Here is a 14,943-nt window from a genome sequence, read left to right on the forward strand (position 1 = left end):
AGGCACAAAGCACAGGTAGCTTGCATCCAGGAGACACATCTAACCTCTCTTGAGCACAGAAAGCTAAAAAACAATTGGGTGGGCGAAGCATATTCGGCGGCAGCAGTCCACAGAAAAGGAGGGGTGGTGATCTTGATAGGCAAGCAGGTTGCCTGGGAATGGCTTACCACCGTCGCTGATGACCAGGGCTGTTATCTTATAGTGGTAGGGAAAATTAATGGCAGGATTACCACCATATGCAGCGTTTATGCCCCCAATGTCTACTTGCATATTTTTTTCATGGCTCTAATGCAGGATCTTCTAAAAGTGGCACAAGGCCCCTTGATGGTGGCGGGCGATTTTAACTGCATGGTTGACCCTGCCTTGGACAGGTCCTCTCCGTTAGTTGTGCCAGCGTTGGGGAAAAATAAGGGGATCTCGTATTTATGCAATCACTTACAACTCTTGGATGTGTGGCAGTCCCTGTATCCAGAGGAGGCGGATTTCACACATGTGTCCCGGGCCCATATGACTATGTCTAGGATAGACTACATCCTCTATTCTAGGGGACACTTTGCACAGGTGTGGCGGGTGGAGATCGTTCTGCCTGAATTCTCAGATCACTCCATCTGGATGGAGGTGACCTGGGGGACGGGGACGGGCAAGCCACGTAGGTGGCGGTTCCTCTCATTTAGCTACAGATCCAGACTTCCAGGTCTACGTCCGAGAAAAATGCTTCCAACAACGTAAAGCATAAAGATACCCCACTCCTATTCTGGGCTGCGGGGAAGGCAGTGATGAGGGGGGAGATCACGGTGTATCTGATCCGGAAAGCCAAAATGTTAAACCAGCATATTTTGGAACTGGAGAAAGAAGTACAGAGGGCAAAGGCTTGCCTGATCCATTCTCCTTCAGCCCAAAACAAAACATTGTATAGGGAGCTATTAGTCTCACTGAACAGTTACATCCACCAAAAAACAGAACGAACCATGTTATTATCCTCCCGCCACCTCTATCCTTTTGGGAACAAAGCGAGAAAATTCAACTCGCTATTTAAACTTAAGAATAATCAACTTTCCAAAATGTAAGCTTATGTCATCTAGAGAACAGCTAAAAAATTACTTCCTGGAAATATTGGGGATAACAGAAAACCTACCTTTAATAGCTAATACATATTTTATAGGGAAAAGTGATCAGATGGAGAATAAAGATCAACATTATCAGGAAACATCTTTGAATGTGACAGAATTATTGGAGGCTTCTTTAAGTACCCAAGTAGAGAGTAGGGGAACTTTATTGGTTAAATTTGCTCAGTCTACAGACAGAGACAAAATTCTTAGATTATTTATGTTAAAAAGAACCACTCACTACCTGGGTCAAAGAGTCTGGATATATCCTGACATAGCGAAAGAGACCCAAGCTAGAAGAAAGAGATTTATAACTCTGGCAAACCTTGCTAAAACCTTTGGTTTTAAAACAATAATAAGGTTCCCGTGTAAATGTCTATTGTGGGCAGGGGATAAAAAATATATTTTCTATGATCCACAAAGTTTTGAAAAATTCTTGGAAGAGCAAAGGGTCCCCAAAGAAGGAGACTAGAATTCTGAAAATAAAAAAAAAAACAACTCTGTATTAGTTCTGGAATATTAATTATTTAGGATCTGTTTTTTTTCCCTCATGGTTGTAAGCACTTGTTCTTTTTCCGGCTCCTTTTAAAGAGTAACTGTGAATAAGGTGGTTAAAAAATTTGTTTATTATGTGGTTCATTTAAAGATTTAGAATAATTATGTTAACCTTACTCACAAAAAATAATGTTCATTGTATGAAGATTATATATAATTTGTTTCTTGATTCAGATGTAATCAAAAAGCTATAAATAAAGTTGAAAAAAAAAAAAAAACTATTAGCTACCCTAGTCTGGGCACAACGGGGACAAACATTCATAAATGCATTGTTGGACCCTAATGGAGCTAGACAAAGTTCTGCAGCGGCTGTCTGTGCCATTCTTCGGGGGTTTTATAGGGGTTTGTATACAGCGGATGATGTAACTGATTCAGCAGTGCGGGAAGAGGAGTTTTTTCAAGGTATAACCTTGCCCAGACTGTCCCCTCAGCAGCTGGAATGGCTCAACAGGCCCATTAGTATCCAGGAGATAGAATTTGGGATCAAGTCCAGCCCAACTCATAAGGCCCCAGGTTCGGATGGGCTTAATGCAGAATACTATAAGATACTTTATAAGGCCATGGGAGCCGAAATACAGGCATACTTTAGGGCAGCGTATGAGCAAGGGGCCTTCCCGAAGGAGGCCACTTTAGCATTCATCACGGTCCTCCCCAAAGAGGGGAAAGACCCCCTGCAACCTGCATCCTACCATCCCATCTCTCTCCTGAACTTTGATACTAGGCTCTTTGCAAACATTATCACCACTAGGTTACACGTGGTTCTCCCTCACCTAATCACTGAGGAGCAAGCTGAGTTTGTGAAGGGTAGGACGTCTAGGAAGCAAATCATATGCCTATGGATGGCAATGGAACATTGTAGAGCTCGATAGTTGCTGGCAATGGCAGTGGGGTTTGATGCTGAAAAAGCATTTGACAGGGTAGCTTGGCCATATCTCTTCTCTGTCCTGAAGCGGTTTGGGATTGAAGGGAATATAGCGCGTAATATCTCACTACTCTTATTAGGCGCCGTCTTCTTGTATTTTAGCTAATGGGGACATGTCAAGCAGTTTTGACATCCAGCGAGGGACTCGGCAGGGCTGCCCTCTTTCACCGCTGCTCTATATACTGTCACTAGACCCTCTACTGAGGAAAATCACCATGGACACACTAATTGAGGGCCTCAAGTTGCGGGGAGCAACCTTTAAAATCGCAGCGTTTGCTGACAATATCAAAGAAGGCTTCCACAAACTGAGCTTAAGGAATGTTCCCGCAGACTCTCTCCCGTGTCCACTTTTGGGTCTCTCCTATCATCAGGAAGTGCTTATGACAGAGCTCTCCACCCTACTAATGGCAGGGGCGATGAGAACTGTCCCTCTCCGCCAGCTGTGCCGGAGGTTCTACTCTCGGAACTTCCTGATACCAAAGAAAACAGGGGGCGTGCACCCTATTCTCAATCTGAGGGCCTTGAAAAAGTTTCTTCAAAGAGAAATGTTCAAGATGCTGTTTTTGGCACACTCATCCCTCTCCTACAAAAAAGAGACTGGCTCTGCTCCCTAGACCTAAAGGATGCCTATGCCCACATCAAGATCTTCCCCAGCCACAGGAAATATCTCCGCTTTCTAGTGAGTGAGGAACATTTCTGACACCGGGTGTTGCCCTTCGACCTCTCTTCGGTGCCCCCCCCCCCCCCGGGTCTTCACCAAATGTCTGGCGGTTGTGGGGGCACACCTGCACTGGCAGGGAGTGCATGTGTTCCCCTATCTGGATGATTGGTTTATCAGAAGCAACACCCAGCAGGGGGGCTTTCCACTCCCTAATGCTAACTGCCCTTGTGCTGCAGTCTCTGGGGTTTGTCATCAACTACCCCAAGTCCCATCTCAGCCCATCCTCACATCTGGGTTTTATTGGGGACAGACTGGACACAGTTCAGGCCAAGGCGTTTCTGCCCCACGACCGAGCATTTGTGCTGGTATCACTGGCAGGTTTGGTGCACCGCAGTCATCAGGTTTCTGCTCACCTGTTGCTCTGTCTTCGGGTCACATGGCTGCATCTGTTCATGTTAGCTCATTTGCATGCTTGTGTATGTGCAGTGCTCAATGGACCCTGTGCTCTGTGGCTGCAGGCCATCCAGGACCTTGATGCACATGTGCATCGCACAGCCCCTTCAGGTTTACCTGGCTTGGTGGTAAAATCTCTCCAATCTGGAGCGAGGACTTTCATTTCAAGCTCCCCTGCACCAGATTGTGTTCACTATCAGTGCATCCACCCTGGGTTGGGGGGCACATGTGGACAGCCTCCGTACACAGGATCGATGGATGGCACAGGAAGCTCGCTGCCAGATCAACTTTTTGGAGCTCCGAGCGATCCACTACACTCTCTGGGCACTTTGTGATCGTTTGTCCCACAAAGCTGTCCTGATCCAAATGGACAATCAGGTTGCGATGTGGCACATCAACAAACAGGGAGGCATGGGCTCCTTCCTCCTTTGTCAGGCGGCGATGCAGGTATGGTCCTGGGCCCTATCCCAAGGCATGTTCTTGCAAGCAATTTAGTTGGCGGGGACGCAAAATGTGGTGGCAGACTACTTGAGTTGGGCGTTCCGGCCACACGAGTAGTTGCTAGATCCCTCTGTAGTGGACTGGATCTTCCGCCTGTGGGGAATCCCGGATGTGGATCTCTTTGCCTCCCCTTGCAACAACAAAGTCAGCCACTTCTGCTCCCTGTAGGAGCAACAGGAAGCCAGCCTCTGTCACCTTTGCGCTCCGCTGGGCAAGGGTATTCTGTAGGCATATCCTCCGCTTCCGCTGATAATGAAGACTCTCATGAAGCTCCAACAGGACAAGGGGACCATGATCCTGGTGGCCCCTTATTGGCCGAGGCAAGTCTGGTTTCCAATCCTGCAGGACCTCCCCCGATCTGATCATGCAGGATTGGGGCAGACTGCACCATCCAAATCTCAGGTCCTTAGCTCTGAGGGCCTGGATGTTGAGAGACTAGTCCTGCAGTCCCTCGACCGCTCTGTGTCTCAGGTACTGGCAGCTTCTAGGAAGCCTTCCACCAGGAAGTCTTACAGGCTTAAGTGGAGGAAGTTCTTCGTCTGGTGTGGAGATCATGGCTTGGATCCATTCACCTTCCCCTCATCGTAGTTGCTAGACTACCTGTGGCTCCTCTCCGAGGCCGGCCTAAAGACCAACTCAGTCAGGGTCCACCAGAGTGCCATCAGCGCTTACCATCAAGGTATTGATGGTATGCCCATTTCTGTACAGCCCATATGAGGGCAATTTATGTGGGGGTTGCTTCAGATGAAGCGCCCCATGTGTCGTCCTGTTGTATCTTTTGGACCTCAACGTGGTGCTAACAAGGCTCGTGTGGGACCCATTGGAGCCTGTGTGCTCCTGCAATGTGAGGTACCTAACATGGTAGGTCCTCTTCCTCGTGGCGGTCAGTGACTCGTAGAGTATTAGAGCTTCAGGCGCAGGTGACCTATCCGCCCTGCACGAAGTTCTCTCATGATAGGATAGTCCTGCGTACCTACCCTAAGTTTCTGCCTAAGATGGTGACTGATTTTCATCTTAATCAGTCTATAATTCTGCCCACCTTTTTCCCGAGGCCTCATTCTCACCAAGGCGAACAGGCTCTACACAGTCTGGACTGCAAGAGGGCTTTGGCCTTCTATCTCGAATGCACCGCAGGCCACAGGCAGTCCTCGCAACTCTTCATATCCTTTGACAAGAACAGAATGGGCATTGCGGAGGGCAAACAAACTCTGTCCTTTTGGTATGCGCAGATGGACCTTCAGCTGGGAGGTCGCATTAAGGCTCACTCTGTGAGGTTCATGGCGGCATTGGTGGCCCACTTATGAGCGGTCCCCATTGCCAAAATCTGCAGAGCTGGAACGTGGTGTTCCCTACACACATTTGCTGCTCACGACTGTTTGGACAAGGATGGTCGACATGACAGTAACTTTGACCAATCTGTCCTTCATAACCTCTTCCAGGCTTAAAAACCCAACTCTCCCTGCCTAAAACTCTTTGTTGTGTTCATGCTGTCTCCCTGTGTTACCAACAGCACAAGTTATTTTATGTGTTCATTGGTAGCTGATTTGGTGCCTGTTGGTCATAAGCCTTACCGGGAGCAGCCTGTAGCTTGGTATTCACCCATCTGTGAGGACTACCATCCTGCTTGTCCTAGAAGAAAGCAGAGTTGGTCACCTGTAACAGGTGTTCCCCTAGGACAGCAAGATGTTAGTCCTCAGGAAACCCACCCACCACCCGACAGAGTTGGGTTCATCCTGCATTTTATTTTATTTTTTCGCTTGTCAATTCTATGTTACGAGACTGAAGAGGCTCCCCCGCGTGTATGCTGGGCATACTCTGTGTGCCAGTCAAAGTTCTAGAAACTGACAAAAGTTTTCCGTGCCAGGCTCCATCTGATGATGACTCATGAAGCTCTACCTCTTTTTCTGCTCTCCAGTGCTTCTTCACTTCTCCCCATCTTGCCTTTCTTCTTACCATTCTCTTCCACCTCCCCTCTCAATCCTCAACCTCCTACCTCACTTTCTCACTCTCAATCTTTCGCTTGCCTTTCCCATCTCTCCTCCTCCATCTTGGCTCTCAGGTACATCTAAGCCATTTACCTTCTGTTTCCGTCTCTCAGTGAACTACAGTCCTCTATCTTCCATCTTAATTTCCTTCCCATTTCAGTCTCCCTTTCCCGTCAGCCTCACTTATTCTCCCTTAAATCTCCCTTCAAGCCTTACTCATTCTCCCCAAATGTTGGCTTCCTCATCATTTCTCCTTATCCTCATCCTTCCACAGTGCCCCCCTCCCAGCAGGATGCATCTGGCAGTGTGCGCCACAGAGAGGTTGAAGAAGCACATGCGTGCTCACAGTCTACATGGCTATTTGCCACTCTCTCCTGTACTCACTTTGTCTGTGCTGGTTTTTAGAAGCTAGTGCTGTAAATAAGGGTCTTGGAATGGCTCCTGCAACAGGACGAAAAGCTGTTTGGGAAGGGGGAGAGAGAGAAAGAGGAGACCTGAGGAGGCAGTTTGCATGTACCCCTTTTTCAAATACCGCTGGGAGAAGACTACCGAGAACAACTTTGTGATTTTCTTACATAAGCTACTAAGGTTTGTTTGTAATACAGTACAGTAAGTGCTAGGAAGCTTTATTTCCTAACCTTGTAGTATTGGTTTAGGTTGGCAAATGTCTGTTTCTGTGTAGCAGGCAGGAATGAATACTAAAGACTGGGAGCCCAAGCTAAACTGATTTTACTATATCAATGAAATCTGAAAGGTGGGAGCAGGCCATTTTAAAACTCAAAGGTAATGCATGTGGTGGAAATGAATAGCTTTGTATCAAAACAATTGCATTAAATTGAATATTAGTAGCCTACAGCAGGAGTGCTGAAACCAGTCCTTGGGGGGGTCCCCTAGCCAGTCAGGTTTTCAGGATATCCCTAATGAATATACATGAGAAATATTTATATACATAGGAGGTAATGCATTCAAATAAATCTCATGCATTAGAGAGATTCTGAAAACCTGATTGGCTGGGGCTGGGCCCTAAAGGACCAGTTTGAGCACCCCTGGCTGATAGCCGGATTGCTTTTTATGGCTTGTTGTCTCTTGTTTCATAATTAATAGTAGCTGGGGAACTAGTTTTGTGGTAAAATAGTTCATTGTTTTCTTTTCACAGAGCAAACACTATTCTTCGTTGGTATTTTTGCTTCCTTGAGGCTAATGAGACTTGAAACCCTGAAAACGAAGTCTGATTTCATTTTACTCCTGAAAGCACTTCTGTTGTCAAGTTACGGAAAACTTCTCTTGATTCCAGCTGTTATTTGGGAACATGACTATACATATTTCTGCCTCAGACTCATAAAGCTGTTTGTGTTAATATCGAACTCCCAAGCAATCAGAGGTACAATAATAAACTGAGTTTTGTTCTTATTTTACTTTTGAAAAGGTATAGTTATAATAAAGCAATTCAATGTTGTTCATTGTGGTGAGTGAGACATATAGAGGTCTTCCTCCCCTCTGACAAATAAAACAGCTAATTCATTCATGCCTGTGTTTTTCAGAAATACTCCATCAAACTAAACATGCCAAAGGAACGCTCCTTTTCAATGTAAACTAAGTGCATACTTCACTCCGAGGAGGGCAATTTTCAGACAGGCCAATTTATGCAAAAAAGACTTAAGAATACTAATGGTACCTTGACCTCGTTTGTATTTCGGGATTTGGTTCTGCCTTGTTTCTCTTCTTACCTTTCCAATTAAACTTTTATTGTATTCTCTGGTAGATTCTCCTCCATTGTTATCCCACTATCAACTGGTGTGCCTCAGGCCTCTGTCTTGGAATCTCTTCTCTCTCTATTCTTGTTCCTGCAGTGCTATATTCTCCTGCCATGTACCCTCATTTATTTATTAATTAAAATATTTATAGGCAGGAAGCATCATGACATTCATAGTCAACATAAAACAATATACAGATAAAGAGGCTTGCTGAGGGTAATAAGATTATTTATTTAACATTTCTTTTATACCGATATCCGTTCGCACATCGTATCGGTTCACAGTGAACAAAAAACCATTGGGCAGTGCCCGTACATATAACATATAACAGATAACATAATATAATATGATGAACTAGGCAACATATAAATAAATTTTTGGGAGGAGCCCTTACATATAACAGGCATCAATGGGTAGATGCTATGGAATATAACTATAACTATATACATATACCATGCTCCTCCATTTCTGGTGCAGAAAAAAGATGGAACCCAGCCAGTCAGAAAGACAATATCATAGGAAAACATACTCCTAGTGCACGTAATGATACAATATCAAAGAGAGAATTCAGCTTACAATTCACAAAATACAAATTCCAGCAGACTGCTAAAACTATACACAAATGTCCGTTATCAAACTGCAACCTTCGTGTACTGATGGGCTTATTTTCACTAATAATGGCATGTAATACTTTGGGTCTTATGTTAAGGGTCAAGATTCAAATAATATATGTGATTAAAAGTTGATTTTAACTATACAAATTTAATCATTTGAAAATCCGTGCCCCTCCCCCGACCGTGACCAGCTAAAATGTCTCTACAGAAAACCACTGTGCACAGATATAGCTCAGAAGAAAGGGGCTGGATTGGAAAGTGCTGTTGGGTTCAGCACTAACCAGCTAAATTTATCCACCTAAAAATGCAGTTGCACAGATAGCTAACATAAATCTGAATGCTAATGACTCTAAGATCTACCTCTGTACAGTATAAATTTCACCAGGAAACCATATCTTAGCCTGCTTGTGTGATATTGACATCTGGATGTCCTACCACCACCTTAAACTTAACATGTCCAATATTAAAACATTTTTCTTCAAAATCACCTCCTTTCTCCTAGGACAAGCAGGATGGTAGTACTCATGTGGGTGACAACATGGATGGAGCCCTGCACGGAAAACTTTTGTCAAAGTTTCTAGAAGCCCAGCCTGCTATTATTCATGCGTCCACGCGAGGTTCCCCTTCAGTTGCTTCTTTTCCGTGGTGCAGTTGCCTCGCGGTCCATGGAGCTCTTCCTTTTCTACTTTAGCCTCGATAATCTCGAGGTTTTTTTTTGTCCATTCCTCGTCCAATCCCTCTTCGCGGTCGGTGCCGACTCGGTTCAGTAGGTCTTTTTCCACCATTTTTTTCCATCTTTATGGTCTATTCCTGACCGCTCACCTCACAGTTGTCCAGTCAGCGACTGCACACTGGGTGTTTTTCTTGGCCCCGGTGCCTGTGGATCATATCCCTCACAGATCCGCAAGAGGATTGCATCCTCTGCCTGGGGGCCCTCGCACGACATCCGGGGGTGCCGTCTGTGTGATCAGATGACCATCCAAAGGGCATCGGGGGTGTCTCGATAAAATGGAGAAACGTTTTGGGACTCTGAAATCCTCCATGCCTGGGTCGGTCCCTTTGACGCCTAGAGATTACAGGGAGCCGTTCGACCCACTTCCCCTTCCGGTCCCTCTAGCTAGTAACTCCAAGGATTGGGGAGAGGAGGGTCGATCCTCAATGATCTCCCTGCTCTCCCTGACCTTGGGGTCTTCAGCTTCCTCGGCGCTGGGGAAGACCGGACTGAGCACCAGAAATGATCCCACAAGCATAGACACCGGTCACTGTCTGCATATGGTTCCAGTTCCAGAGCAGCATTGGGGGCTGCTGAGCTGCCATCGAAGCGGCACTAGCCATCAGAAGCCCCATTCTCCAGTGCTCCTGGTAGGGCGGAGGTGTTCCCCACCGACACCGGTGCAGGGCACCGCACCACCTCAGAGACCAGAGGAAGAGCCGCTGATGCCTCATCCCCCTCCATCAGTCTTGGCCATCCCAGAATTCCATGAGGAGTTGGACCTCAGGGTGCAGATGGTGATGCTTAAAGCACTGCAAAGAGTTGAGCTGCTGGTGCCACCAGCCCCCATACCGGTGCCTGAGCCTCCACCATCGATGTTGGCACCACTGCTGGAGCGTCTGGACGTCCTTCTAGACCTCCTACCGATGCAGTCGGTGCCCAAGGGGCCCTCGCTGCCCCATCAGCCACCAATGTCCTCCACCAGAGCGATCCCGATCCTCAAATCCAAGGAGGAGGAAGATACGGCCGGTACCATGTTCCCTCACCCACAGTTCCCCGAGCCCTTGCTGGATCCCTCTGGCTTGCCACAGCATCTTATCCTCTCCATGCCAGGGGAACCATCTATGCTATCTGTGCCCTCACGGCCTCTGATGCCCCTCGCGGACCTCACACACGGTGTCCTGATCCCAGTGAGGAAGAGGGGCCTTATGACCCCTGGGATGACGACTCCACAGACTCATCTTCAGATTACTCAGACGACCCCCTTTTGGAGCCCTCTCCTCTGGAGGAGCAGTACCAGTTACCACATGAGGATTTGCCTTTTGTGGGGTTCGTCAGGACTATGGCCGAGGCCATTCCCAATCAGCTCCTTACTAAGGAGGATGCTCATCATAAGATGCTGGAAGTGCTCCAGTTCATTTTCGCTCCTAAGGAAATTGTGGCAGTTCTGATCCATGATATTTTCAAAACTCCTCCTCCACACATGGGAACACCCCATTTCTGTCTCCCTCATTAACAGGAAGGCCGATGCCACCTACCTGGTGCAACAGGCCATGGGATTTGATAGGAGACGGCTCCCCCACCAGTCAGTGGTCATGGAGTCCACCTTAAAAATGGCCCGGTGCTCCCGTACTCGTATCTCCGCTCCTCCAGGTCATGAGTATAGGAAGCTGGATGCTCTGGGAAGGAAGATCTTCCAGAGCGCCATGCTGGTTGCCCACATCGCTGCCTTAACATGATATGATATGAAGTCTGCGAAACAATGCGACAAGGCGATAGCAAAAGCCAGAAGAATGCTGGGGTGCATAGAGAGAGGAATATAGAGTAAGAAAAGGGAAGTGATTATCCCCTTGTACAGGTCCTTGGTGAGGCCTCACCTGGAGTACTGTGTTCAGTTCTGGAGACCGTATCTACAAAGAGACAAGGACAAGATGGAAGTGGTACAGAGAAGGGCGACCAGGAAGGTGGAGGGTCTTCATAGGATGACATACGAGGAGAGATTGAAGAATCTAAATATGTACTCCCTGGAGGAAAGGAGGAGCAGGGGTGATATGATTCAGACCTTCAGATACTTGAAAAACTTTAATGATCCAAAGACAACGGCAAACCTTTTCTGTCAGAAAAAAATCAGCAGAACCAGAGGTCACGAGCTGAGGCTCCAGGGAGGAAGACTAAGAACCAATGTCAGGAAGTATTTCTTCACGTAAAGGGTGGTGGATGCCTGGAATGCCCTTCCGGAGGAAGTGGTGAAGTCTAAAACTGTGAACGACTTCAAAGGGGTGTGGGATAAACACTGTGGGATCCATCAAGTCTAGAGGGCGTGAATAAAGTGGAGGCAGCAAAACACTGCACGGAGCGGCAGTAGCCACAGAGGCATTCACGGAGCGGGATGCCAGTGGCCAGTAGTTAGTTCCACCTTCACGGAGCGGAAGGATGGAGGGCTGCTATCTCAAAAAAAAAATAAAATAAAAAAAACAAAAAAATAAAAACAGGGGTGGGTAAGGGTATGGGGCAAGGGGGTGGCCTGCTTGTTACAGCGGTTGCTACCCCTAATTGAGCTGGATGTCACTTGGATGCAGATACGGAGCTGCTCTCTAAATTGGTGGTGGAGTGGAGGGGAATTAGGGCTGGAGGGTACTGGAAGCCAATAGTAACAGGTGGGAGAGGGAAAAAGGGAAAAAAAATGGATAAAGTGCGTAGCTTGCTGGGCAGACTTGATGGGCTGTTTGGTCGTCTTCTGCCGACATTTCTAAGTTTCTGTGTTTCTAACAACTCTATATGACCTAGTATAACCGCAATCTCTGGAAATGAGTTCACGAAGGGTCATTCCCAGCAACAGCAGGAAGCCCTTTACGGCATCGCATCATTGGGTTTGGAGGCAGGAAAACACGAGGTGCGTTCCACCTTTGATGTTTTCAAGACGGCAGCCCGCTTAGCTGCTGTGGGCATCAGAGCTAGGAGAATGGCTTGGCTCCAGGCCTTCGGCTGGACAGGTTTGCTGACCTCCCCTGCACAGGCGGGAATCTGTTTGGGGATAAAGTCCGGGATGCAGTAGCGCAACTGAAGGACCATCATGATACCCTTCAGCAGCTGTCCTCTAGTGCCTCGGAAGGACCAACCTCAGCCAGGAAATCCTCCAGGCTGGGTTCTTGAAAACCCTTTTATCGGCTGAGGAAATATTATTCTCCAGCCGCTCGGACTCGTCCGCCTCGCACCAGTTCCAGGGGTTGTCCCCGCCAACAGCAGGTGCCTAGACACCAACGGCTCCCCAGCAAGCCCTGACCACAGGCTTTTGACTGGCGGTAAGGTTGCGCAAGTCAGCGGACCGTACTCCTGACATCCGATCCACCAGTCGGCGGCAGGCTCTTTATCTTCGCCTGTCACTAGGAAGAGATAACATCGGATCGCTGGGTCCTCTCCATCATTCTCCAGGGATACCGTCTGCACTTCAGCTGACCCCCAGAGATCTCTCCCCCATGTCCATTATGGGGCTCATCCGCCCATCTGGTCATCCTTCAAACGGAACTCTCCATCCTCCTTGCAGCGGGTGCGGTGGAACCATCCCTCCCCATCAGCAGGGCCAATGGTTCTACTCGAGGTTTTTCCTCATTCAGAAAAAGATTGGCGGCTTGCACCTCATTCTCGACCTCAGGGCATTGAACAAATTTCTCGTAAGAGAAAAATTCAAGATGGTCTCTCTGGGCACACTGATCCCGCTCCTCCGAAGAGGAGACTGGCTTTGCTCCCTCGATCTCAAAGAAGTGTAGGCACACATTGCGATTTATCCCCCAACCAGCGGAAGTACCTCCACTTCATGGTGAAGTGCACATTACCAGTACAAAGTGCTGCCCTTTGGGCTGGCATCGGCTCCCCACTTCTTTACCAAATGCTTAGCAGTGGTGGCTGCCTACCTAGGCATCATTCATTCCATGTGTTTCCATACCTGGACAACTGGCTGGTCAGGAGCGACTCTGGCTCTGGTGCCCTGCAAGCTCTGGCCTTGATAGTGCAGATCCTGCAGACAGTGGAGTTTGTTATAAACTTCTCCAAGTCTCACCACTGTCCATCCCCTCAGCTGGACTTCATAGGCACCAGGTTGGACATGGCACAAGTGAAAGCTTTTCTGCCCAGAGACCGGGCAATCAACCTTGCCTCGCTGGCTACCCTTGTCTGCAATAGCCAGAGGGTGCCAGCCCGCCTTCTGGGCCATATGGCAGCCTCTGTCCATGTGACTCCCTTGGCCTGCCTCCACATGAGGATCCCCCAGAGGGCCTTGAGATCCCAGTGGCGGCAGGCATCTCAGGATCTGGAGGCTCCAGTCATTGTCATGGACTTTGAGGATATCTCTGGCCTGGTGGGAAGATCTTTCCAACCTGGAATGAGGACTTCCCTTCCAGGCCGTTCCGCCCCCATGTGACTCTCACCACCAATGCTTCCCCCCCCCCAGGGATGGGGAGCCCACACAAACAGCCTCTGCATGCAAGGCCTCTGGACTGCCGCTGAAGCCTGCTGTCAGATAAACTTTCTGGAGCTTCGGGCAATACGGTACGCCTTGTGGGCATTCAGAGATCAGTTGTCATCCAAGGAATTTCTGATCCGGACGTACAACCAGGTCGTGATGTGGTACATCAACAAACAGGGCGGCATGGGCTTGTTCCTCCTCTGCCAAGAGGTGGTGCAGGTCTGGAACTGGGCCCTCTCTCAAGGGATGTCTCTGCAGGTGACTACTTGCCATGTCACTTCAGTGTGCTGGTGGACCACCTCAGATGGTCCTTCCAACCACACAAGTGTTCTTTCAATCCAGTGGTGGCGGCTGAACTGTTCCACCGATGGTGGTACGCCAGATGTGGACCTGTTCGCCTCCCCTCAAAATCACAAGCTGAGCACGTTCTGCTCCCTAGTAGTGGGGAACGAACATCCAGCCTGCGATGCCTTTTTTTCTTCACTGAGAGCAAGGCCTCCTGTATTTGTACCCCCCTCCCCCCCCCCCCACCGCTCCTCTCGAAGACTCTTCGAAACTTCAGCATGACAGGGGGACCATGATACTCATACCACCTTCTTGGCCTTGGCAGGTTTGGTTCCCACTTCTACAGGACCTGTCGGTGCAAGTGCCCATCCAGCTGGGGATGACGCCTGACTTTATATCGCAGAATCAGGGCACCCTGCGCCATCTGAATCTCCGGGCACTGGCCCTCACTCACGGCTTGGATGTTAAGAGCTTCCACGATCGTGTGGTCTTGCATATGCATCCTAAGTTTCTGCCTGAGGTTGTGACTGATTTCCACCTCAATTAGTCCATCGTTTTGCCCACCTTTTTTCTGAGACCTCATTCCCACCCAGGGGAACAGGCACTTCACACCCTGGACTGTAAAAGGGCTTTAGCGTTCTACCTGGATTGCACAGTGAGCCCAAAGTCAGTCCACCCAGCTTGTCGTGTCCTTTGACTCCAACAGGCTGGGTGTGGCGGTGGGTACGCAGACCTTGTCCAACTGGCTGGTAGATTGCATTGCCTTGTTTCGTGCAGGCAAGCCTTCAGCTATCCAGCAGTGTAAAGGCTCACTCTGTGAGGACTATAGCAACGTCGGTGGCTCATTTGCATGCAGTCCCATCGCTGAAATTTGCCGGGCCACAACCTGGAGTTCTCTTCACACGTTTGTGGCTCATTTCTGCCTAGACAGAG

The 14,943-nt window shown here is 48.5% G+C and overlaps 1 protein-coding gene across 2 annotated transcripts in view; it reads left to right on the forward strand.

Annotated features, from left to right (window-relative positions):
* The window catches only part of ARV1 (ARV1 homolog, fatty acid homeostasis modulator), a 76,600-nt gene that overhangs the window by 39,149 nt on the left and 22,508 nt on the right, over positions 1 to 14,943 (forward strand). For both annotated transcript variants that reach the window (XM_029594195.1, XM_029594193.1), the window contains one exon: positions 7,340 to 7,564. In XM_029594195.1, the coding sequence (XP_029450055.1) occupies positions 7,340 to 7,564 (225 nt within the window). The remainder of the gene's footprint in view (positions 1 to 7,339; positions 7,565 to 14,943) is intronic.

Source organism: Rhinatrema bivittatum, chromosome 3 (assembly GCF_901001135.1).
Source record: "Rhinatrema bivittatum chromosome 3, aRhiBiv1.1, whole genome shotgun sequence".
Lineage (NCBI taxonomy): Eukaryota > Metazoa > Chordata > Amphibia > Gymnophiona > Rhinatrematidae > Rhinatrema > Rhinatrema bivittatum.